The sequence below is a fragment of the Centroberyx gerrardi genome, chromosome 15, assembly GCF_048128805.1.
Source record: "Centroberyx gerrardi isolate f3 chromosome 15, fCenGer3.hap1.cur.20231027, whole genome shotgun sequence".
Classification (NCBI taxonomy): domain Eukaryota; kingdom Metazoa; phylum Chordata; class Actinopteri; order Beryciformes; family Berycidae; genus Centroberyx; species Centroberyx gerrardi.
Window position 1 is genome coordinate 25,645,599 of NC_136011.1, and position 19,015 is coordinate 25,664,613.

The 19,015-nt window shown below is 43.9% G+C and overlaps 2 protein-coding genes across 2 annotated transcripts in view; both read left to right on the plus strand.

Annotated features, from left to right (window-relative positions):
• ugp2b (UDP-glucose pyrophosphorylase 2b) overlaps positions 1-19,015 on the plus strand; it is a 409,818-nt gene that overhangs the window by 381,361 nt on the left and 9,442 nt on the right. The window lies entirely within an intron of this gene.
• meis1b (Meis homeobox 1 b) overlaps positions 4,071-19,015 on the plus strand; it is a 96,076-nt gene continuing 81,131 nt past the window's right edge. Inside the window, 6 exon segments of the mRNA XM_078288581.1 lie at positions 4,071-4,763; positions 6,650-6,870; positions 8,033-8,174; positions 8,467-8,517; positions 9,090-9,140; positions 10,619-10,765. Coding sequence (XP_078144707.1) covers positions 4,752-4,763; positions 6,650-6,870; positions 8,033-8,174; positions 8,467-8,517; positions 9,090-9,140; positions 10,619-10,765 — 624 coding nt within the window. The 5' untranslated portion in view covers positions 4,071-4,751.

The window sequence follows — 19,015 nt, forward strand, 5'->3', positions numbered from 1 at the left end:
TTTATACACTTTCATAAAATAATAGCGAGGTGCAAACGATAAGGAAGATAAATGAAACAATACACTCATTTTTTTCATCTGACATTTGACAGTAAATGCATTTTATACCACGCACTTTACCTCAATACACTAACTTTAAAAATAAATCTCCGAGGGCAGAAAAATCATTTGATTGCACAATGCCACGCGCCTTACTGACTGAATAATTTCATACCCAAGCATGGCAGTCAGAGACTAAACCCTAATGAAGCCGGCTGGGTATTTTGACAGGCGATAATATACTAGTAGTTTCATGTAATTAGATAAGCTGTGAAAACTTTCCTGACGGTGAAGCAGATCTATCTGTCTGTGTATGTGTGTGTGTGTGTGTGTGTGTGTGTGTGTGTGTGTGTGTGTGTGCTGCAGTGACAGAAAGCAGAGAGACTGGCCTTTGCAGATCCCAACACGTTTGGGCGCAGAGCTGCAGGGCTGCAAAAAGTTTGACCTCAGTTTGACTCCTCAGGCTGCCAGTTGCTCCCTGTTTCTGCCCTGTTTCAGACTGCAGCGATACAGCAGATCTCTACAATATAAGAGTTAATAATATAAGAGTTAATCACCTGGGCTGGTCTTATTCAAAATACCAAATATCAGAATTAATGTTTTCAATTTGCAATATGTTTTTTTTTAAATCACATTTTCTCTAATCTTAACAATAACTGGTGGGAAAACTATGAAATAATATAATCTGGTGAGGAATTAATTTCTTCGACATTGAATTTTTAGCACAATTATGGATTAAGAACTAACATAAAGGCTACAACTTTTCTTTGCCCTAAATACTCTAAATGTAACAAGTCAGCGTGTGTAGGCCGTCTAATAACGGCTCGAATTGTTTCCCCAGTCAAATACGCTGTCAATTTACATTTGCCCGTTTGAGAGTAATACCTGCTGATTTTATTGAAACGACTCAAAGCATTACCGTCCTTGCAAAGCGGATTAAACAGAAATGACGGTATTTACCCCCCTCCTCTCTTTCAGGATGCCAAAACGCGCTGACCCTCACGAAAGAGCAACTTAAAGAGTGAAAGTAGAGCTCTAGTTTGCTTTTATAGACGCTAATTGAAGCAACTTAATGACTTTATAATGCCATTCTGGTTATTTTACAGTGGCCAGGCGCTGACGTGATCCCCTTTCATGTTAATTTAGCCTAGGTTCTTCTCACTGACCCACTAATTCAGCTTACCTTGTGGTGAAGAGAGTTACCATGCAGTATTCTGTCCTCTTTGCGCTTTAGAAAAACACCCAAAATTGGCCGAAACTGATTTTTAACAACAGCTTCTCGTTTTATGCGAAAGAGCGTCCGTTTCCCAGAATATCTCAGTGACAATAATAATCTTCAGAGTTGTTTATCATTTAATACACCGAGAGAAATCTAAAAACGAGAGAAGGAGAGCTTCTACTCACCCACAAATTATTTAAATTAACAAACTCGACGCGCACAAGTTAACACAGTCTATTATTTCTCCGGTGTCTCTGTGCGTAAAAGTCCGTGCGTCCTGCGCGGCTTCGCGGCTCCTCCACTGTCCGCCCCCCGGAGCCTCGCCGGCCGGGCTGCAGGGGGATTTAATAGTAATTTCATGCCTGTAAATTTGCCCCATCGGATCCCACCGCTCGGGTTTTACCACGGGAATCACCGCTGAATGTGCGAAGCCCGCATTATCATGTTATGACACCGTTTCTGGCACCGGGGGCAGATGATCGATGACGGGACGCTGCTCAGGAAAAACTTCAAACAGCCTGTCACCGACCAGCAACACCTTATGAGCATAATCAGGAGATAATATGGCTCTATTGCCCGCTCACCATCCGTGTGTGATGTAGTGGCAAATAAATAAAAAGGTGGGTAAACTATGTGACCTCCAGTTGTTGATCCTCATGAGGAAAACAAACACCAATATCAACAAAAAACAATTATAATTTCTGAAAATCATTCATTAATGCGTTCCCCTCTTAAAGGTCCCTATTTTCATATAACTTACACCATTTTGATACTTCTTACTATAAAGTAGGCTATACTATGGATTTGTCTCATAAATATTTAAGTCAGGTTAAAAAGGTGGATAAACTCTTCTCTGCAATTTAAAAAGCTGGATAAACTGAATTTAAGTAGGTTTAGCCTCGACTACAGCCTGGTTAGGAATCAAATATACACACTAACTGGAGAAAATGGTAAATTCGAGCTTCTTTCGTCGAATTTACACCCACGCACTGCCTCACTCATTTCATTAATTTTGCTGGAATCACTCGAGAATAAAAGTTTCCCCTCCATAAATTGAACCTCATCAATATTTGACCCAACTTTTACCGCCTCGGCACTGCCAGCCGTGAAGCTTTAGTGAAGGTTTCATTACGCAGAGGCAAAAGTTGGATGAATAAAACCATAATCTGGTTAGACAGAAGAAAGTTGATAATTTCTTAATCCGAGTGAAGATCAGTTTGCTTTTGAGTAGTTTTTATCAAAGTGTGAGTGCATTTGGGAAGTGTAGGTAAGAGATGTGCAAATTGGTGTGTGTGTGTGTGTGTGAGAGAGAGAGAGAGAGAGAGAGAGAGAGAGAGAGAGAGAAGAGAGAGAGAGAGAGAGAGAGAGAGAGAGAGAGAGAGAGAGAGAGAGAGAGAGAGAGAGAGAGATCTTGGTCAAATATTCGGTGTTTTGGTGAATTTATAGCCTATAGAAGCTGACAGAAATGCAAAGTTGGTGTTTTCCATTTGCAGGCGATGTTTTGTTTTGCGCCTCCTCGCCAATGTGGCCTAAAACCGATCAATCAGCTCAGGATCGATCATGAGCAGAGCCAATAGGGGGCTCCCATCCCTGAGCCTCTCTGCCATTGGACAGCCGTGGCAGACTGGAGCGACCCATTCAGCGCTGCTGCGGGGGAGCGGGACGGCCGGCGTGCTCACTACTATTTAGGCATAAAGCATGTTTTGAAAAGCCAGAACCTTTTGATGATTTACTTCTAAACGCAGCAGTCAAACCACAACTCAATGTTAAGATGTAGATTAATTACATTTTTATTTTATTTATTTTTTTTAACTTTTTTTTTTAATGGACTATGTTTGCTTTCACAAAATGCCCTACATTTTAAAGTCTTCTAAATTAAAGAAAAGATTCCACTCTTGACACAAACAGCTTGACAAAAGTTTCATGGTTTATGGCTATTTTATCCGGAGGAGACACATTGCAATGCATTTTATAGGCGTTGCATTGTCATTGATAAACCTCATGTGCACTAATGAAAAGGTGGATAGCAAATAGTCTGTAACCTATGGAAGTGAGCAGCTATAGAGGCCTAAACCCCCGAGACTGACTGCTCACTTGGCTTCAACAATAGCCTATATAATGCAACAATACAATAACAATATACAGTATACTGTAGTGGAGATGCATAGCAGATATGTTGCTGATAATCTGATAGAAGCCTAACTAGACTAGGTCTGCATGTAAACTATTATGGTTAACTAGCTTAATTTTTCTGTCCATAGCTCATTAATTCCCAGTGTCTGTTCTCTTTGCTGACAGAACTGGCCATTAAGGGACTGATGCACATTATCAATTTCCAAATATCTAATCACAATTTAACCTGCGCCTCAGAAACACCAGCTCTGCCCTGATAAGCTATAACTAATCACGGGACGTTGCCGAGTTGACAGCATCTGACATCAAAGTTCAAAACTGTCTGCTTATGTCATTTATAAACTGTTTACAAGCAGAAAAGTGGGATGCTGAACGCGCCGAGCTGCGCTACGAGTCGCAAAGAGAAAACACGCAGATGGTCTCGAGCTTACAGATCAGTCTGGGCTGAGAATGAAGCATGTTAATGAGTAGAAGCGACATACAGCTATAGACGCTGGTGGAGATATTGTGGTTATTCGTGTGTTCTTCCAGCTCGCGGTGCGGCTGGCCGGGCTCGCTGGGTCCTCCCACCCCCCCTCCTCTCTGCACGACTTGCTGCAGCCCGGTGCGTTGTGTAAGACGCGACCTGTTATGGCCACCACTACTTCCGGGTTTCAGCAGTCTGGTCCAGATCCTCCACTCCTCCTCAGCTCAACACACACATCCATTGTACACAAACGGGCAGGCGGCTCACACATACACACGCACACACACACATACAGACACATCCACACACACATACACACACACGCACAGCATCGATCGTGGCTCCTTTAAGAAAGCCTAAGCCAGAATTATCACCCCACCTCCTCTTGATCTCCTCTAGACGCTTTTGCATAAAAAAATCAAGCCGGGAGCCGAGAGTGATCAAAGAAAACGAGAGGAGAGCTGCTTCATTTTTTAACTGTGATTGTGACCATTAACATTTAGGTGGTGCCGATCCCGTGGAGACGCGCGTCGGACCATCATTCATCCGGTACTTTTGACAAGCCCTCGCGTTTTTTGACTGACAGGCGGAGTGGCGAAAAGCCATGAGAGTCGCTAGTTTTGTTTGAGGGGGTATTTTATTTTCATCCTGGTTTTGGAAAAGGAGCCTGGTGCCGCTGTCCCGAGGATAGCCGAGGACCTATTCGCCGCGCCTGGGCTAAACTTGCGCAGAGAGCGGGGGCTGGCTTCACCGTTCCGTGGAAAAAAAGGCATACGGGATTTTGGTTGAAACATCTCCCCGTTTATTTGGATTTTCTTTCTTCATTTCTTCTCCACCCTGGCCTCAGAGGGGATATATCTAAACTGAAAGGAAGACCAGGGAGTGAGGAGGGTTATGGCGCAACGGGTACGTAGGGCAATCCCCCCAAAAAAGTTTCTCTAAGTCTACTGTGCTTGAATGCAATCCTGCACTGTAACGTGGCTTAATGACACACACACAGACACACACTCACTCGCGGCGAAAGTTTCTCTCGTCTTCCCGACACATGGAGACACAATTTCATGTTTTGCGTCTTTTGGCACGGTATTACGCACGGACGCACTCGTTTGCTCCACAAACCGGCCCACTAAGGGACATTGGAAGCGTGATCATATCTCATATCGGCTATTTTTTTTAGATTAGTTATGACAGGCCAGTTACTGGAAGCGAAATGGGGGAGGGCATAGCGGCAAAACAAATCTCCACATTTCTCCTAAAAGTCGATTTCGTCATGATTTCATATCGAGTGGAGTATTTATGATCAAAGAAATCCATATTTTACCATCAGTTATGCTTCATCGCCTATAGGAATATACTTTAATTCCGAAAATTAGGGGAAAACGTGGAATATTAGCAAAATGCCAGTGAGGCAGTTTTTAGTAATGAGGTGATGACAAATGCTTTGATTCATATACTCCTATAGGACTGCTGCAGAACAGGGACAGCGGCTAGGATCTTCACATGGAGAGTAAACATGGTAAAAGCAGAGATGTTGGGAACAGACTAGAAACATTTAGCTGCTTAGTTTGGCACTGGAGCAGCATCACGCTGGGTTTGCACCTCTTTGGCTTTAGGGTCGAAATGTTAGGCTTTAAGTGATAATGCCTTTTCCTCACTTTCCCCGACACTACTTTGTCACTTCCAGAGAGCACTATCAATAATTCAAGCCTCTCATTAATTTGTTAAAGAAGCAGACCTCAAATATAGAATATTTTTTTTTAGGTTTTAGCAGGCCTGACTCAATATCTCCGCCTTTAAAACAAAGCAACAGCGTGTTTAATAAGCGCCAGGCTGATTTCGAGGTGAACGGGACGGGACTGCACATTATTTAGCTCAAAACTGACACGTGAAAAAAGTTGAAGGTATAACCAACTTCAGTGAACATCGTCTGAAAAACACAACACCCGTTTAATTGCGTTTGTAGCGCACACCAATCAGCAGTGTGCTTGATGTGTAATAACATGCTGCATAATTATGAGCCTCTAAAATTAGAAAACACTGCAATTAACGAGATTAGGGCATTTTGTTGTTGTACATATTGAATACACGGACCACCAGGCTTATGCGTTTAAAAACACAAATACTACCTGGCTGATAAGAATCATAATTGAGCCATATTGTTGTATTCATATCTGCTTTGTAGTTATACAATGCGTTTGAACATTATGTGGAATAATTCAGAATTATTTAGCTTTATTTATAATGGCTGCGTAGTGAACTTCTGCGCACAGAGCTACAAGGGTCAAAGTGAATAAGTTTGGAACAAAACTAGTCTCCTCCACTTCAATATAAACTGCTGTAGCTTCTCCACTGCAAACAATGTCCACCTTAACAAGACATTTAGTATTAAATTCAGTTTTAAAATCTTGTTTTCTTTAAAATTGAATAATAAAAACACTGCCAGTGAGGGAAATTAATTTCACTTGTTTCCAATGCAGTTACAACAAGTGACAATATTTTGAAAGAAAGCAGATTAGTCCACTTGTATCAAGAACACTCGAATTAAGAGAATTGTTGAAACAGGTCGACTTGCACTGGAAACAAATGAAACTATCCCAGCACATCGGCACTTTTCTCCCCACTTGTTTTAAGCAAAACAAAACTTCAAGACTCACTTCTCCCACATCAAAAACATCTAAAGTTGGACCGACTTATTGTTTATAGCAAAGTTAAAAAGCAGTGTTTAATATATATCGATTTACACCCATATTATATCTATATTCACTGTGGACCCGCGTGTTTGTTGTGTGCAGTACGAAGACTTGCCCCACTACGGGATGGACGGGGTGGGCATCCCGACCACCATGTACGGAGACCCGCACGGCGCCCGGTCCATGCAGGCGGTGCACCTCAACCACGGGCCCCAGCTGCACTCCCACCAGTACCCGCACACCGCCCACACCAACACCATGCCTCCCAGTATGGGCTCCTCCGTTAACGACGCTCTCAAGAGAGATAAAGACGCCATATACGGGTAGGTGCAAGCCTCCGGTCTGTAGGGAAACTCGCACTCCGGGAGTCAGGCGTGCGGCCAGGCCCAGAGGGGCGGCCGGGGTGGCCTAGTGGGTGCAGAGACCGTCCCGTAACCGGAAAACCACCGGTTCAATCCCCCCTCCCCGACAGCCGTGCGTCCCGGCGAAGTGTCTTTGAGCAAGACACTGAAGCCCGAGCTGCTTGCAGAGGGACTGGGAGGAAGTGGCTGCTCGGTTATCTGTTGTTGTTTTATTTTTACGCAATTTGGAAAGTAATGTTTTGCAGAGAAGTAAAGTTCACCACGTTTACCAAGACTGAACAAATATTAGAGGTGTTAAAAGAAAAGTAGGTATTTTTTCCACTCGTGTATCCCATGAATATCCTGCCGTTTATTATTATTCAAGTCCAAAACATATTTCACACTATAGAATAATTGTAAGACAAATGTCCAGTGAAGATGGGCATTTTCATAATTTATACAATTTAACTTGCTTAGTTTTTTGAAGTTTCATTGTTTAGCCTCGGCCTAATAATTACCTTCTCTCTTATGAAGGGAATTATTTTAATTAATTGTGCTTAATGTGCAAGGCTGTAGCAAATTAAAAATATATTCTGTTCAAAGGAAAATCCCATATATGCATGTCATTTATTAATTTAGAGGAGTTAATTAAAATTTCTAAGCATGGTGTTTGCACGGTGGCTGAACATGCCAAAAATAATTTGACCATCTTACGCCACACTGGCACAACTTTGGGAGCGCCGTATTATTCTCAACACATTACAGTCTGCATTTATTTACTCTGAAGACTTGTAAACAATAAATAAACAGTAAATATACGCTTTCAGGAGACTAAAGCTTCCTAGATTTCGCCAAACAAAGACATGCGATGATGCTGTGATCCAAACGGAGACCTGTGCAAGAAACTGTTTGACTGACTCTAAAGCTTTTATGCTATTAGGCACGCCTAGATTTAATCACAGAAGTCTGCCCGCTGTTTGCAGCCTTTCTCCAAGCCTCTGCATAATATAATAGCACGGGCTGCAGCAGCAGTCCCCATGGGCGAGTTGTTGGAGAGTAGCATGGCTGGCTAAATCTAGCCTGGAGTAGTCTTGACCCCGGCGCTGTTCTCTCTGGTGACATTTGCTATTGTGTGTGTTCCCAGGCACCCCCTGTTCCCCTTGCTTGCACTGATTTTTGAGAAATGTGAATTAGCGACTTGCACCCCCAGAGAGCCCGGGGTGGCAGGAGGAGACGTCTGTTCATCGGAATCTTTCAATGAAGACATAGCAGTGTTTGCAAAACAGGTCAGGAAAGTTGGAGTTTTTTTTTTTTTTTTTTACACTTCACATGTTTGGGCTGGATGAGCTCTTACCTGCACGCACAAGTATGGACTTCTGACTTGTGTGCATAAAGTTAATTTTGCATTGTAAAAGACTGAAACACTATCCATTAATAAAAGTAAGCTTTCAAAAAGTGTTTAAATTTCACATAGCGTATTTGCTGTAGGTTATTATGGCATTATTACTCCATATCCTTATTACATTATTAAAATCTTTCATGTTATTGTTTTTAAGAATTTACTTTTCTTGCTTTTAGATTCGGGCAGAAAAGCCCTTATTTTCATCGAATCCAGAATTGGATAATCTGGTAAGCTAAATATTGATTTTTTAAAAATATATAAATAGGGTTCGTACCCAATTTGTTAGAGTTGGGCTACTTTTGAATATTCCTACATATCGGGGCTTGTTTGCATGTTTCTTCACGGGCTCAGAGAGGCATGTGCTGCTGAAAAGTTCCAGCAGGATTGGAGGTGATGTTCCTCACTCTGGACTGTTTGATATCATGATGGCCCCCGGTTGTCTCTGCAGATAAAGGGCCGCCATTAGACAGCTGTCACAAACCTCTGAACTCCGTCTGGAAAGTTATTCTATTAATGGTTTTCACTTTGTACAGTTTGAGACTTTCAATATGAAATCAAAGTAACATTTTCCTCACTAGTTGATGGCTAATAGATCCCTGACTCTCAGGATTATTGCAGCGCCAGTCTGTATGCCACGTCTCCATATTGTAATAACGTCGAAGTTTAATATCAGTTCCATATAAAATCCATTCATATGAATATTTTCCCCGTCTGCAGTTAGTTGTATTGAGAAAAACGTGCCTGTTTAATATCAAGAGATGTGCAGCTCATTTTTTTTATTGTTATTTTAATTTTTCAGATGATTCAAGCCATTCAAGTTTTACGATTTCATCTTCTGGAGCTGGAGAAGGTAATATTCTCTCGCCATTTCTGTCCAGTGTGCCACTTCAGACCTATGGGCTATATTTGCATAAATGTATTTTTGCTAGTCGGTTATAATTAGCGTCAAAATCAATCATGGGGCCATTTCTCTTCCGCGTTTAATCACGACGCAAGCTGTTACAACTGGAACGGATATCTCTGTGCCCAAATCTCCCTGCATGTTCTAATGAAGTTTAATGCTGGCAGAAATTGCATGCAAGGTGAAACATATAGCCTAACTTTGCGGATTTTAGAAATGATCCTTTGTGGAGGGCAAAAGGCCCCAGGCAGCCATCTGTGGATAGGCAGCAGTGGGTGGAAGACTTTATTTTTCTCCTTATCAGATGGGCTACCGTAGCCTGTACAGTACATTTTAACATTAAGAATCCTGTAAGTTTCTTTAGCTGTTAAAAGCTTTGCAAAAAACGATTTAAAACGTTTGTTCCTTTGCACGCACTGCGGTTGCGCGCACAAATCCTGAGCTGGTAGCCTGTATGCCTGTATGCCTGTATGCATAGTAGTAAATAAAAAGACAGTAAACTCCATTCTGTAAATACAAAGGAGAGTAAATTAAGTTTAAGGTGGGTTATAATTCTCTATGTTCCTTCCTATAAAGGAGAATAGCTCTCTGCTCAGCTTGCAATTTGGTTTCTCGGGCGATGAGATGCGCCGCATGGGTCGCCAGTGATAATGTAATAAGTAGACGAAATTAAACAGTTTACCTTAAATGTCAGTCAAGCGGGTCACCCTCCTCTAATGGCCACTACCCGGGGCACCGATGATGAATTTAACACGGGTGTTGAGTGCGTTGTAGCCCCTGAGCCCTCTTGTCACTGTCAATTTTCGACGATATCTCTATTTTGAGAGGAGGAAAAATAAAGTTCATCTAAATCACAGTCTGGGTGGAGCGCGCTGCAACAACGGCTCGGCCTCGGCATTGGACACACCTCAGCCCGAGTGAGTCCAGCATTTGTAGTTTTTTATAATTTAAATAGAGAGTAAAGATCAAGCAAAAATCGCAAAAAAAAAGTTATTTGGAGGCCATATAAAAAAAAAAACACATCAGGAGAGTAGCTCAGGACCAACGATCCTTCTAAGCTGTGTGCGTTTTGTGACTAAGTCTGATAATTTGTCAAACAATAATAATATCTTATATCAGTCTTATAATCTTATATCAGTCATCAGTCGTTGCTCCACATGTTAAGCCTTTATAAGCGGGTGTGGGAAGTTTTGTTGTCAAATATTTTAGATGCAGGAACTTTGCTTTGTTTATATTGCGTCAAAACCGTTTGGGGGCCTTTTCCATGTCAAATGCTGGTGTGTGTTTGTATAGGCTGTGTGTGTGTGTGTGTGTGTGTGTGTGTGTGTGTGTGTATGTGGGGGGTGTTGTGGTTGCACATGTCACTATTCTCTGCGGTGATGTCCCTTTTGGGTGACTGTCTGGTGCCTCTCCCTGCTCCTCTATAGGTACACGAGCTGTGTGATAATTTCTGTCACCGGTACATCAGCTGCTTGAAAGGCAAGATGCCCATCGACTTGGTCATAGACGACAGAGAGGGCGGATCAAAATCAGACAGCGAGGAAATCACAAGATCATCGGGGCCCCTTGATCAGGTACATCTCTCTCTGTCTCTCTCCCTCTCTCTCTCTCTCTCTCTCTCTCTGTGTATTAGTGTGTGTGTGTGTGTGTGTGTGCGCGCGCGCTCTCCCTGCTGGCTATTCAGCTATTCTGGGTCACTACTCCGCTGCGCTGTTATTTGCATATGATTAAGGCCGTTTTACATTCCATCCATCGGAATGAAAAATTTTCTGAATAATGTTGCTATTATTGGCCCATTAAGACTTGATCCCGGAACCGACCTGGGAAGATTAGCTCGAAAAAGCATCGCCATAAACTTGACCTGTTTCATGTCGATTTTAATTTAGTGCCTCTCCCTTTTCTCTCCCCTTCCTCTCCTCTCTTCTCTTCTCTTCTCTCTCTTTCTTTTTTTTTTTTTTTTTTTTTAATCAAAACGAAGCGTTATCAGCGCCTCTCTGTTGTCTAGCCCAGGAGAGAGCAGCAGGATGGGATGGAGACTGTGGTTTAGGTGCCTTGGTTTCTCCACTGGAGTTCACGGTTCATTACGCGTCTTGTCAGTATTTTTCCTTAGACATGAGTGCACATTGCTTATCGAGCCCCCCCCCCCCCCCCCCCCCTTCTCTCTCCCCTTTTTTCGCTCAGAGCGCAGAGATTCAGCGCTAGTAAGAAGGTTTATTTTTGAAAGCTACAGAGGCAGCGGGTATTAAAGGTAGATTAGGGAGTGTTTCCTTTTGTGCAGATATCAGAGATAACCGCAGCCTTCATTATGTGCTCCACTGACTGTTGGCACTCCGGGGACATTGTAGTGTGCGCACAGGCATGACCCTAATGGTCCATACACTGCCGTTAAATAATGATAACAGCAATGATGATTAGAGTTATGCAAATCTGGATTTTCGGCCATTAATAGTGGGATTCATTTGTGCGCGAGATAGCAGGCCTGTGTATGATGGCATTAGCTCATGTTTCCAAAAATATTATCGCTGTGTTTTAAAGAACGGCTCGGCGAGAAGTCCGTGTGTGACCTATGGATACCGATGAGGGAAAAAAAACCAAGTGTCCAAATTAAAGGGATTAGCTGGATAGGCCGACATAAAAAGTAATGAAGCGATTAGGCTAAATAATTTAAATCCGCGGACTTCCATATGGTTGAGTGGCTGGTGTGAGTGGAGGGCTCCAGAGAGAGAGACAGCCACCAGCTTTTATGTCCCGGGCTGAATGGCCGGACTGGGAGCGGACTGGGGCCCGACAGGGAAGACCCCCGCCCCGCCCCGCGCTGCTCCATCCCCGGCCCTTATGTCTGATTATGGAAATGAGCAAGATCACCCGGAAGATAATACTTCATTTAATCCAGAAGCAGAATTAAATAACACAGACGCCACTTGTGCATTTAAGTGTCTCTTTGAATGGTTTGTTGTATTCTCTGGGGATTCAGTTGTCAAAAAAAAGTTTTTTATAGATAGGTCAGGACACGAAATGAAGCCATATGGTATAGATATGGAAATAGAGTGTGTTAAAACCCTTGGGTTTCTAGGTATATGAAGAAAATTATGTTGTGCTCGGGGCACTGATGCGGATCTTTAATTGACTGTACCATGAAGACATGGCCTATTTTAATATAATGATGGTCCCTACGTATAGCCAATTCAGGGCAAAACCATATAAGCTTATGTTTACAGTGATGATCTGATAGAACAGTATACATGACCTATGGGTATAGCTTGCATCAAAATGGACCTGGGAAAACTTTTTGACAGATGTGGTGTGTTGCGGGATGGGCTGATCCTGCAGCAGGGGAACATGGAGAGGCTGTCCACAGCAGCAGCAGGCTGTGTGTATATGGGCATATCCAAACAGGCAGTGGGAGAGGGTGCATGCCTCTCACTGCTGAATACATATATTGTCAATTTAATGGCACTGCACTTCATGACTTACTTGCGGCTGAATATATATTTTTTGAATTTTGTGGGCTATTTTCTGTGTGACATCTTATCTGCAGTTGTTAGGCAGTGACATCCTTAACGAATTTGCGTTGTGTGTGCATTATCTCGTTCCATATGTATTTTTAATATATGCCCTCGGGCATAAAGTTGAAGTGGACTGGAAAAAAAATGTTGAGAATTTGCACAAAAGAACAATGTTAACAAGAGGGAGAAGGGAGGCTCATTTATTCATAAACCAATTTATTCCGGCGAGGCGACTGTAGCAGAGAAAAAAAAATGTCAGAGGAAAAAATACTTTGAATTTATTAAACTCAACAATCCAACAATGCTGACTTTCTTGCTGCATAATGCACCCTTGCGTCATATCAGTAATATTCTGAATACTCCGTCTTTACATTCTGCCATTGTTTTGTTAGCCTGCCTATGCAGGCAAGTATGGAGGGACGCTGGGCGCCCCTTTCAAAAGAAAGCAGAGCATAGCTGAGAGGTGAAAAAGTCAGAGAGGCTCTGTGCTGGCTTGTGAATGCAGCCCAGCCAGTTTGGGCTCACCCTTCTGTGTGTATTTGTGTATGTGTGTGTGTGTGTGTGTGTGTGTGTGCATATTCCATATGTGTGTGTTTGTGTACAAATGTGCATGAGCTGTGTGCATGCATGTGTCCACATGTGTATGCATATTTGTGTATGTCTTGGTGTGTATGTTTGTGCGTGTGTGTGTGTGTGTGTGTGTGTGTGTTCAGACTGGCCTGATAAATGCAGCACCCCCCTCAGGTGCTATGTGAGTGGAGTGACTGGTTAGCACCAGTTGGACTTCCTTAACCCTTTCCCTGCCTCTCCCTGGAGAGCCATGCTCTCTAACTCCTAACACATTTGCCTCATTTCTTCACTTGAGCAGCGCATTTCCAGTTGCTGCGTGATACATAGACTTTCTGCATTGAGCTCGGCTGCATACAAACCTAAAGGCACAATCAGATTTCAACCATGTGGATTTTTAATGTGGAAAAGCTTTGTGTCCACGGTGGAGCTGGTTGAGCCTGTCTTAGTCCTCTTGTTGTGAAATGTGGCTGCAGTTGCCTTGCTGATTGCGTCGCCTATTTGCCCGGCACACATGCTCACCCGCTCCCAGGCCCGAGCGAAAAGAAGCGGGAGGTATTTCCACGCCGCCGTGCGTCGTTTGCACAGTTGCCTTTAATTGCGCAGAGAGCACGGGGAGGGGCGCGGCAATTTGCTAATGAACTCGGAGGGCCTGGCTCTCCGCTGTAGAGCAGAGCACTACTAATAGTGCTGAGGACTCACTCCAAGTCTCAAGAGCTCCTCTACTTGATTGAGCCATGCAGGCTGAAGTGGGGCTGGAAATAATTGAATTTTCCTTTTTTTTAAAGAAAAAAATTCTTCTGACTGTTTGTGGACGTGAGACGGTCTTAAATGATTATGAATACTCAGCAGTTGATGTGTTGAGTTGATTTGGTAGAGAGGTATTTTTATATAGAAGAAGCTATGAGGAACTGACATTTGCAGAGCAGTGTGTGTTTAATAAAACTTGCTGATTTATGCTGTTGAAATCATGTTAATAGAATGTGACATAGCCTACAATCTGAAATAACTTCTATACGTTTGGGATCCTTCTCTGTTTTGCTTGTGTGCCTCACAATCTTTCCAAAACAAACCCTGTTTGTGTGAGCTCAGTGTTGTGGTCACTGTGTAAGAATTTACTCTTGATAGTGCTATCGCGGTATCTTTTTCCCAACAATTGGCACTGTTTGGCCATACAAGCGCTGGTTTCCAGGTCAGTGAGACCCAGCAGTGTTGGTTTAGGTAACTCTGCCGGTCAAAAGAGTGACCCCTGCCCCCCCTCTGACTCAATGGAAACCCTGACCGCCCGGGTCAGCCACTATTTTCCTAATCAGTACACCGCTATCGCTAATCTATCCGCTTCTCGTTGAAGTATGGATCGAGTTACAGCCGACTTACCAGGCGCACACTCGCTCTCTCTCCCACTCTTTCTTTCTGTCCCTCTCTCCTACAGTGGCACGCTGCTGTTCTTAATACAAACTTTTGAATCATCGTGGTGATTGTTGGTAATGGCAGCCTTTGTAGTTGAATAGAGGAGAGGTTTGACCCCCACTCGCTCCCTCCCTCCTCTCTCCCCCCCCCCCCCCCCCCCGACCCACCCCTCCCCTAAACTCCTTTTTTTCCATTGGGGAGTGAATGCGGGGCGGCTGTTAAGGATTCAACAAGTGATACAAAGAGGCGACCACGTGACTCGTGTGTTTCTTAGCCTCTTCATTATTGTGGTGGAATAGCAAGTAGGGGTGATTCTGATTAAGCAAATCAAGGCCAGAGGGACTTCAAAGAATAGGAACGTCCGGAGCTACTTATATACATATATATTCCTTCTTTTTAGACGTTCACAATGCATGTGAGTGGAGAACTAGCATCCCAACTTTTTCAGTTGATTTATTAATAACCGTTTGTAAATGCGTGTTAGCTCGTATGGAATCCTCCTCTCTGAACCTAAAATGCCTTATTGGTGGAAAGTAGTGCTTAGTGTAACCGCACTGTGTCACAGATACACTGTTGTGATAGCCACAAGATCCCAATTGCGAATAAGAGTTCTTGGCTTGTGTCTCATGTTGCTTGTGATGGGCGGCCATGTCTGTCCCCGAGGCCCGCTGTGGTTTCTTTGGCTAAGTAAACAATAACCTGGCTTAACACATGTGTACTTAGCTAATGGAAAGTTCCTCTCCCCCTTAACCCCCTGCGAGCCTCTGACAATGGGCACCGTCACAAACAGCCCGTCTCCAAGGGATCCAGCGAGAAGATCCCAGCGCAGCGGCGGCAGCGGCGGCTGAGGCTGAGGCTGAGCCGGCTAGGCTAGGCTAACGAAACCACAGCAAAACATGTCATTATGAAATTACGCCCGCCTTTTCATTCACAACCGAAAAAAGAAATATGCTTTGTTTGGGGTTAGATAGCGTGGAGGAGAGAGCACTCGAGTTAATGTTTTTGTTTGGATTTCAGCTCACAGGGAGTAAACAAGGAGTCTGTAGCTAGAGCAGAAGTAGAAGAGAGAGAGAGAGAGAGAGAGAGAGAGAGAGAGAGAGAGAGAATCACTTTGTCATTTACCGAGAGTGTCATCTAAATGGACTTTGAAAGCTCTGGTAATTATCTCAAACATGTAATTATCTTTGGTTGTCTCTATGAGGTTAACCTACCAGTTTTAAAAAGCCGATTGAAGTGTACCTGAAGGCTATTCAATGTAGCATACTTTACTTGCTCAAGAGACCAAATCCAGTTTTCTCTCTCACCCCCTTCAGCAATTATAAGGTTATTTCTCCTTTCTTTGTCTATTGTGAAGAGTTAGGGAGGAAGGGGAGTGCAGAACAGAATGGGAGGGAGGAGGAGGGGATCTTTTGCTCTCTCTTTTTTTTTTTTTTTTTTTGCACCACGCATACCATTATCACCCCCTCTTTTCATTTTGGAAGCACTAATATTGCAGCGAGGGGAGGAGCGGGGAGGAGAGAGCAGCCACTTGCCTGGCCGGTTATCAGAGAGGCAGATCCCGGCTTTATCTAGTCACAGTGGAAGGCAAAGTAAACAGGAGTTTACAATAGCCGGCCTTTCAGCCCCTTTCACTATCAGCCGGCCCATCAGCATTCAGGTGAGCGGGAGAATGTGTCCAGAGTCACTGCAGGCCATCTAGCCGGCGCAACACATGGCGTCCTGGTAGAGTCCAACTTCCAGCCAGAGGAAACAGCACTGCCGCAAAGGTCAGGAACAGTGTTAGAGAAAACAACCACAGAGCACAGACGCACCAAAGCATTCTGGGGGATGGAGTAGCCCGACTGTCATCTTTGATTCAGACGTACCGCCGCCGAAGAGTGTATGTGTGGGGGTTATTTGGATATTTATGTCTGTGCCGTAAGTATGCACATATGATTATTCCCGCACGCTCACTGGCACAGAGTGAAAAGTAAATATCCATATCATCACAAAAGATATTTCAGAGTCTAGGAAAGAGGGGAGGAGGGGCAGGAAGGAGGGGGGGGGGGGGGGGGGGGGGGCAAAGCACAACAACCTTAACCATTTTCTTTATTATTGCAAATGAATTGGCAAGGCAACATTTCTTGCATGAGCGCTTGTATGATATGGGCCTGGCACAGCGAGGAAGGGAAGCCCCCCTCGCATCTTAGACGCGGCACAATGAGAATGCATTGGATTGGAATGCCTCGCCGATCATAGCGGAATCAGAATTTCCAGCAAGGAAAATCTTTTCATGGCGAATTAGGGTGGCGGAGGGAAGAAAAATGGTAATGAAAAAAAAAAAAAGAAAAAAGAAAAAAGAAAAAAGGTATGCATGGCTCACAAACAGGGCTCCCTGGGCTCGGCGCGGCAGATTTAAGAACTTTAGCTAAAGCTAGGCAGAATAGAATGTGGAAAATTGAATTTACTAAACAATTAAGCATTGAATTAATCTACATCCTGCACTGGAGAGAGAGAGAGAGGGAGAGAGAGAGAGAGAGAGACAGAGAGAGAGAGAGAGAGGAGGAAAGAAAAGAGCAAGAAAAAGGAGACAGAGAGTGAGGAAGAGCAGAGAGATAGAGGAATAAAAGGAGAGAGGGATGAGGAGAGAAAACATACAGGGAGAGGAAAATGTGTATAGGGGCGGGGAGAGAGAGAGAGAGTGAGAGAGAGAGAGTGAGAGAGAGAGTGAGAGAGAGAGAGAGAGAGAGAGAGAGTAAATCCATGGCGGCTCATTAAGGGGACATTGAATAAATCAAGTGTGTTGCTGTGTGTGCAGAGGGACAGCTCTCTCTCTCTCTTGCTCTCTCTCTCTCTCTCTCTCCCTCTCTCTCTCTATATATCTCTTGCTCTCTCTCGCCCTCTCTTTCCCTCTTTCTCTCCCCCAGCTCTCTGTTTATGCATCTATTCATCTGTGAATTTACATATCCCATATTTCGAAGGTGGGCCTCTCCATTGTGTGCTGTAGTCATGTTGGCACAGGGTGTGTGTGTGTGCGTGTGTGTGTGTGTGTGTGTGTTTTGGACGCTGTGTGTTTTGTGGTCAAGGTGTGTGTGTGTTTGTTAAGTTGGGATTGTGAGTTTGGCGTTGAATGATGTCACTGTGTGTGTTTGCGTAGGGTAGATGAAAAGTGTGTGTGTCTACAAGCTGTGCGACCCAAAGAGTGTGTGTGTACGGTATGTGTATGTATTGTGTGTGTGTGTGTGTGTGTGTGTGTGGGCTGTGTGATCTCAGCCGTGTGTGTATTAATTGCGTGTTAGATCAGTGCCGGGCCTGTTCCGTCCGAGGGCGGACTGTGATTATAAATAGACTCCCCGTCCCCGCGGAGATGCCACCAGGCCCTGTCTCAGCCCCGCCCCCTTTCCCATGGGGCCGAGCGGCCACCTCCCAGCAGGCAAAGCGCTCTTTTGTTCAATTACAGCTAATGCAATAGTTTGCCGTTCCCCCCCCCCCCCCCACCACTTTCTAATTATATTTTCAAGTGGAATTTGTTACAGAATAAAAAATAAAAAAAAAAGAGAAAGCACAAAAAAAAATAAAAAAAAAATACATATCCTTTTTGCAAGTCGAGGCTCTTGGGTTTTTAATACTTGGCATTCGTTCTCCCCAGGGTGCTGTGCTATTCTTTTTCACAGAGCTCTGAATAAACAAGTTCTGCTCATTTTTAAAAGCTGCAGTTTTTGGAGGAGCTGGCAAACGCCGGCGTTAACCGTTTGCGTGCCGAGCATGTGTTCTGGATTACCTCACTTGTGATGTTCTCTGGAGTTCGTCGGCCATGCGCTGGTGTTTCATTTAGGGTTAGAGGTGGAAAAAAACACACAAAAAAAAAAAAGATTCCCTCGGTATCTTACCCCTGTAGAAGTCAGCGTTTATCTTCCCAATCATCGTCCTAGTCATGCCTTTGTGGAGCGACTTTCCTCTTTGGTGCAAAGCCTCAAAGCCTAATTTGGAAAACAACGATTATATCGTCCATGTAAGCACCGGATTATAATTTCATAGCCCAGGAACATCAAAAGGACTCTAATAGACCCCAAATGTGTTGAATTTGCTGACTTGTATATTCTCTTCTGTTATTTTATTTCGTCTACATTTTGTTTAAAGCAAACCCTGTGTCATGAATTAATGTGTAGTTTTTTTTCATAACGCTAAACTCGGCTCCAGAACGTTCCCCGGGTGCCAGGCCGTGCGTCGTGTCCCAATTGAAACCAGTTGTTGCTCAGCGTCTCTCTCTCTCTCTCTCTCTCTCTCTCTCTCTCCCCCTTCTCTTCCTCCGTGTGGGTTTCTATCACTCATTTCGTCACGTAGCCCTAAAAGCGTGATGCA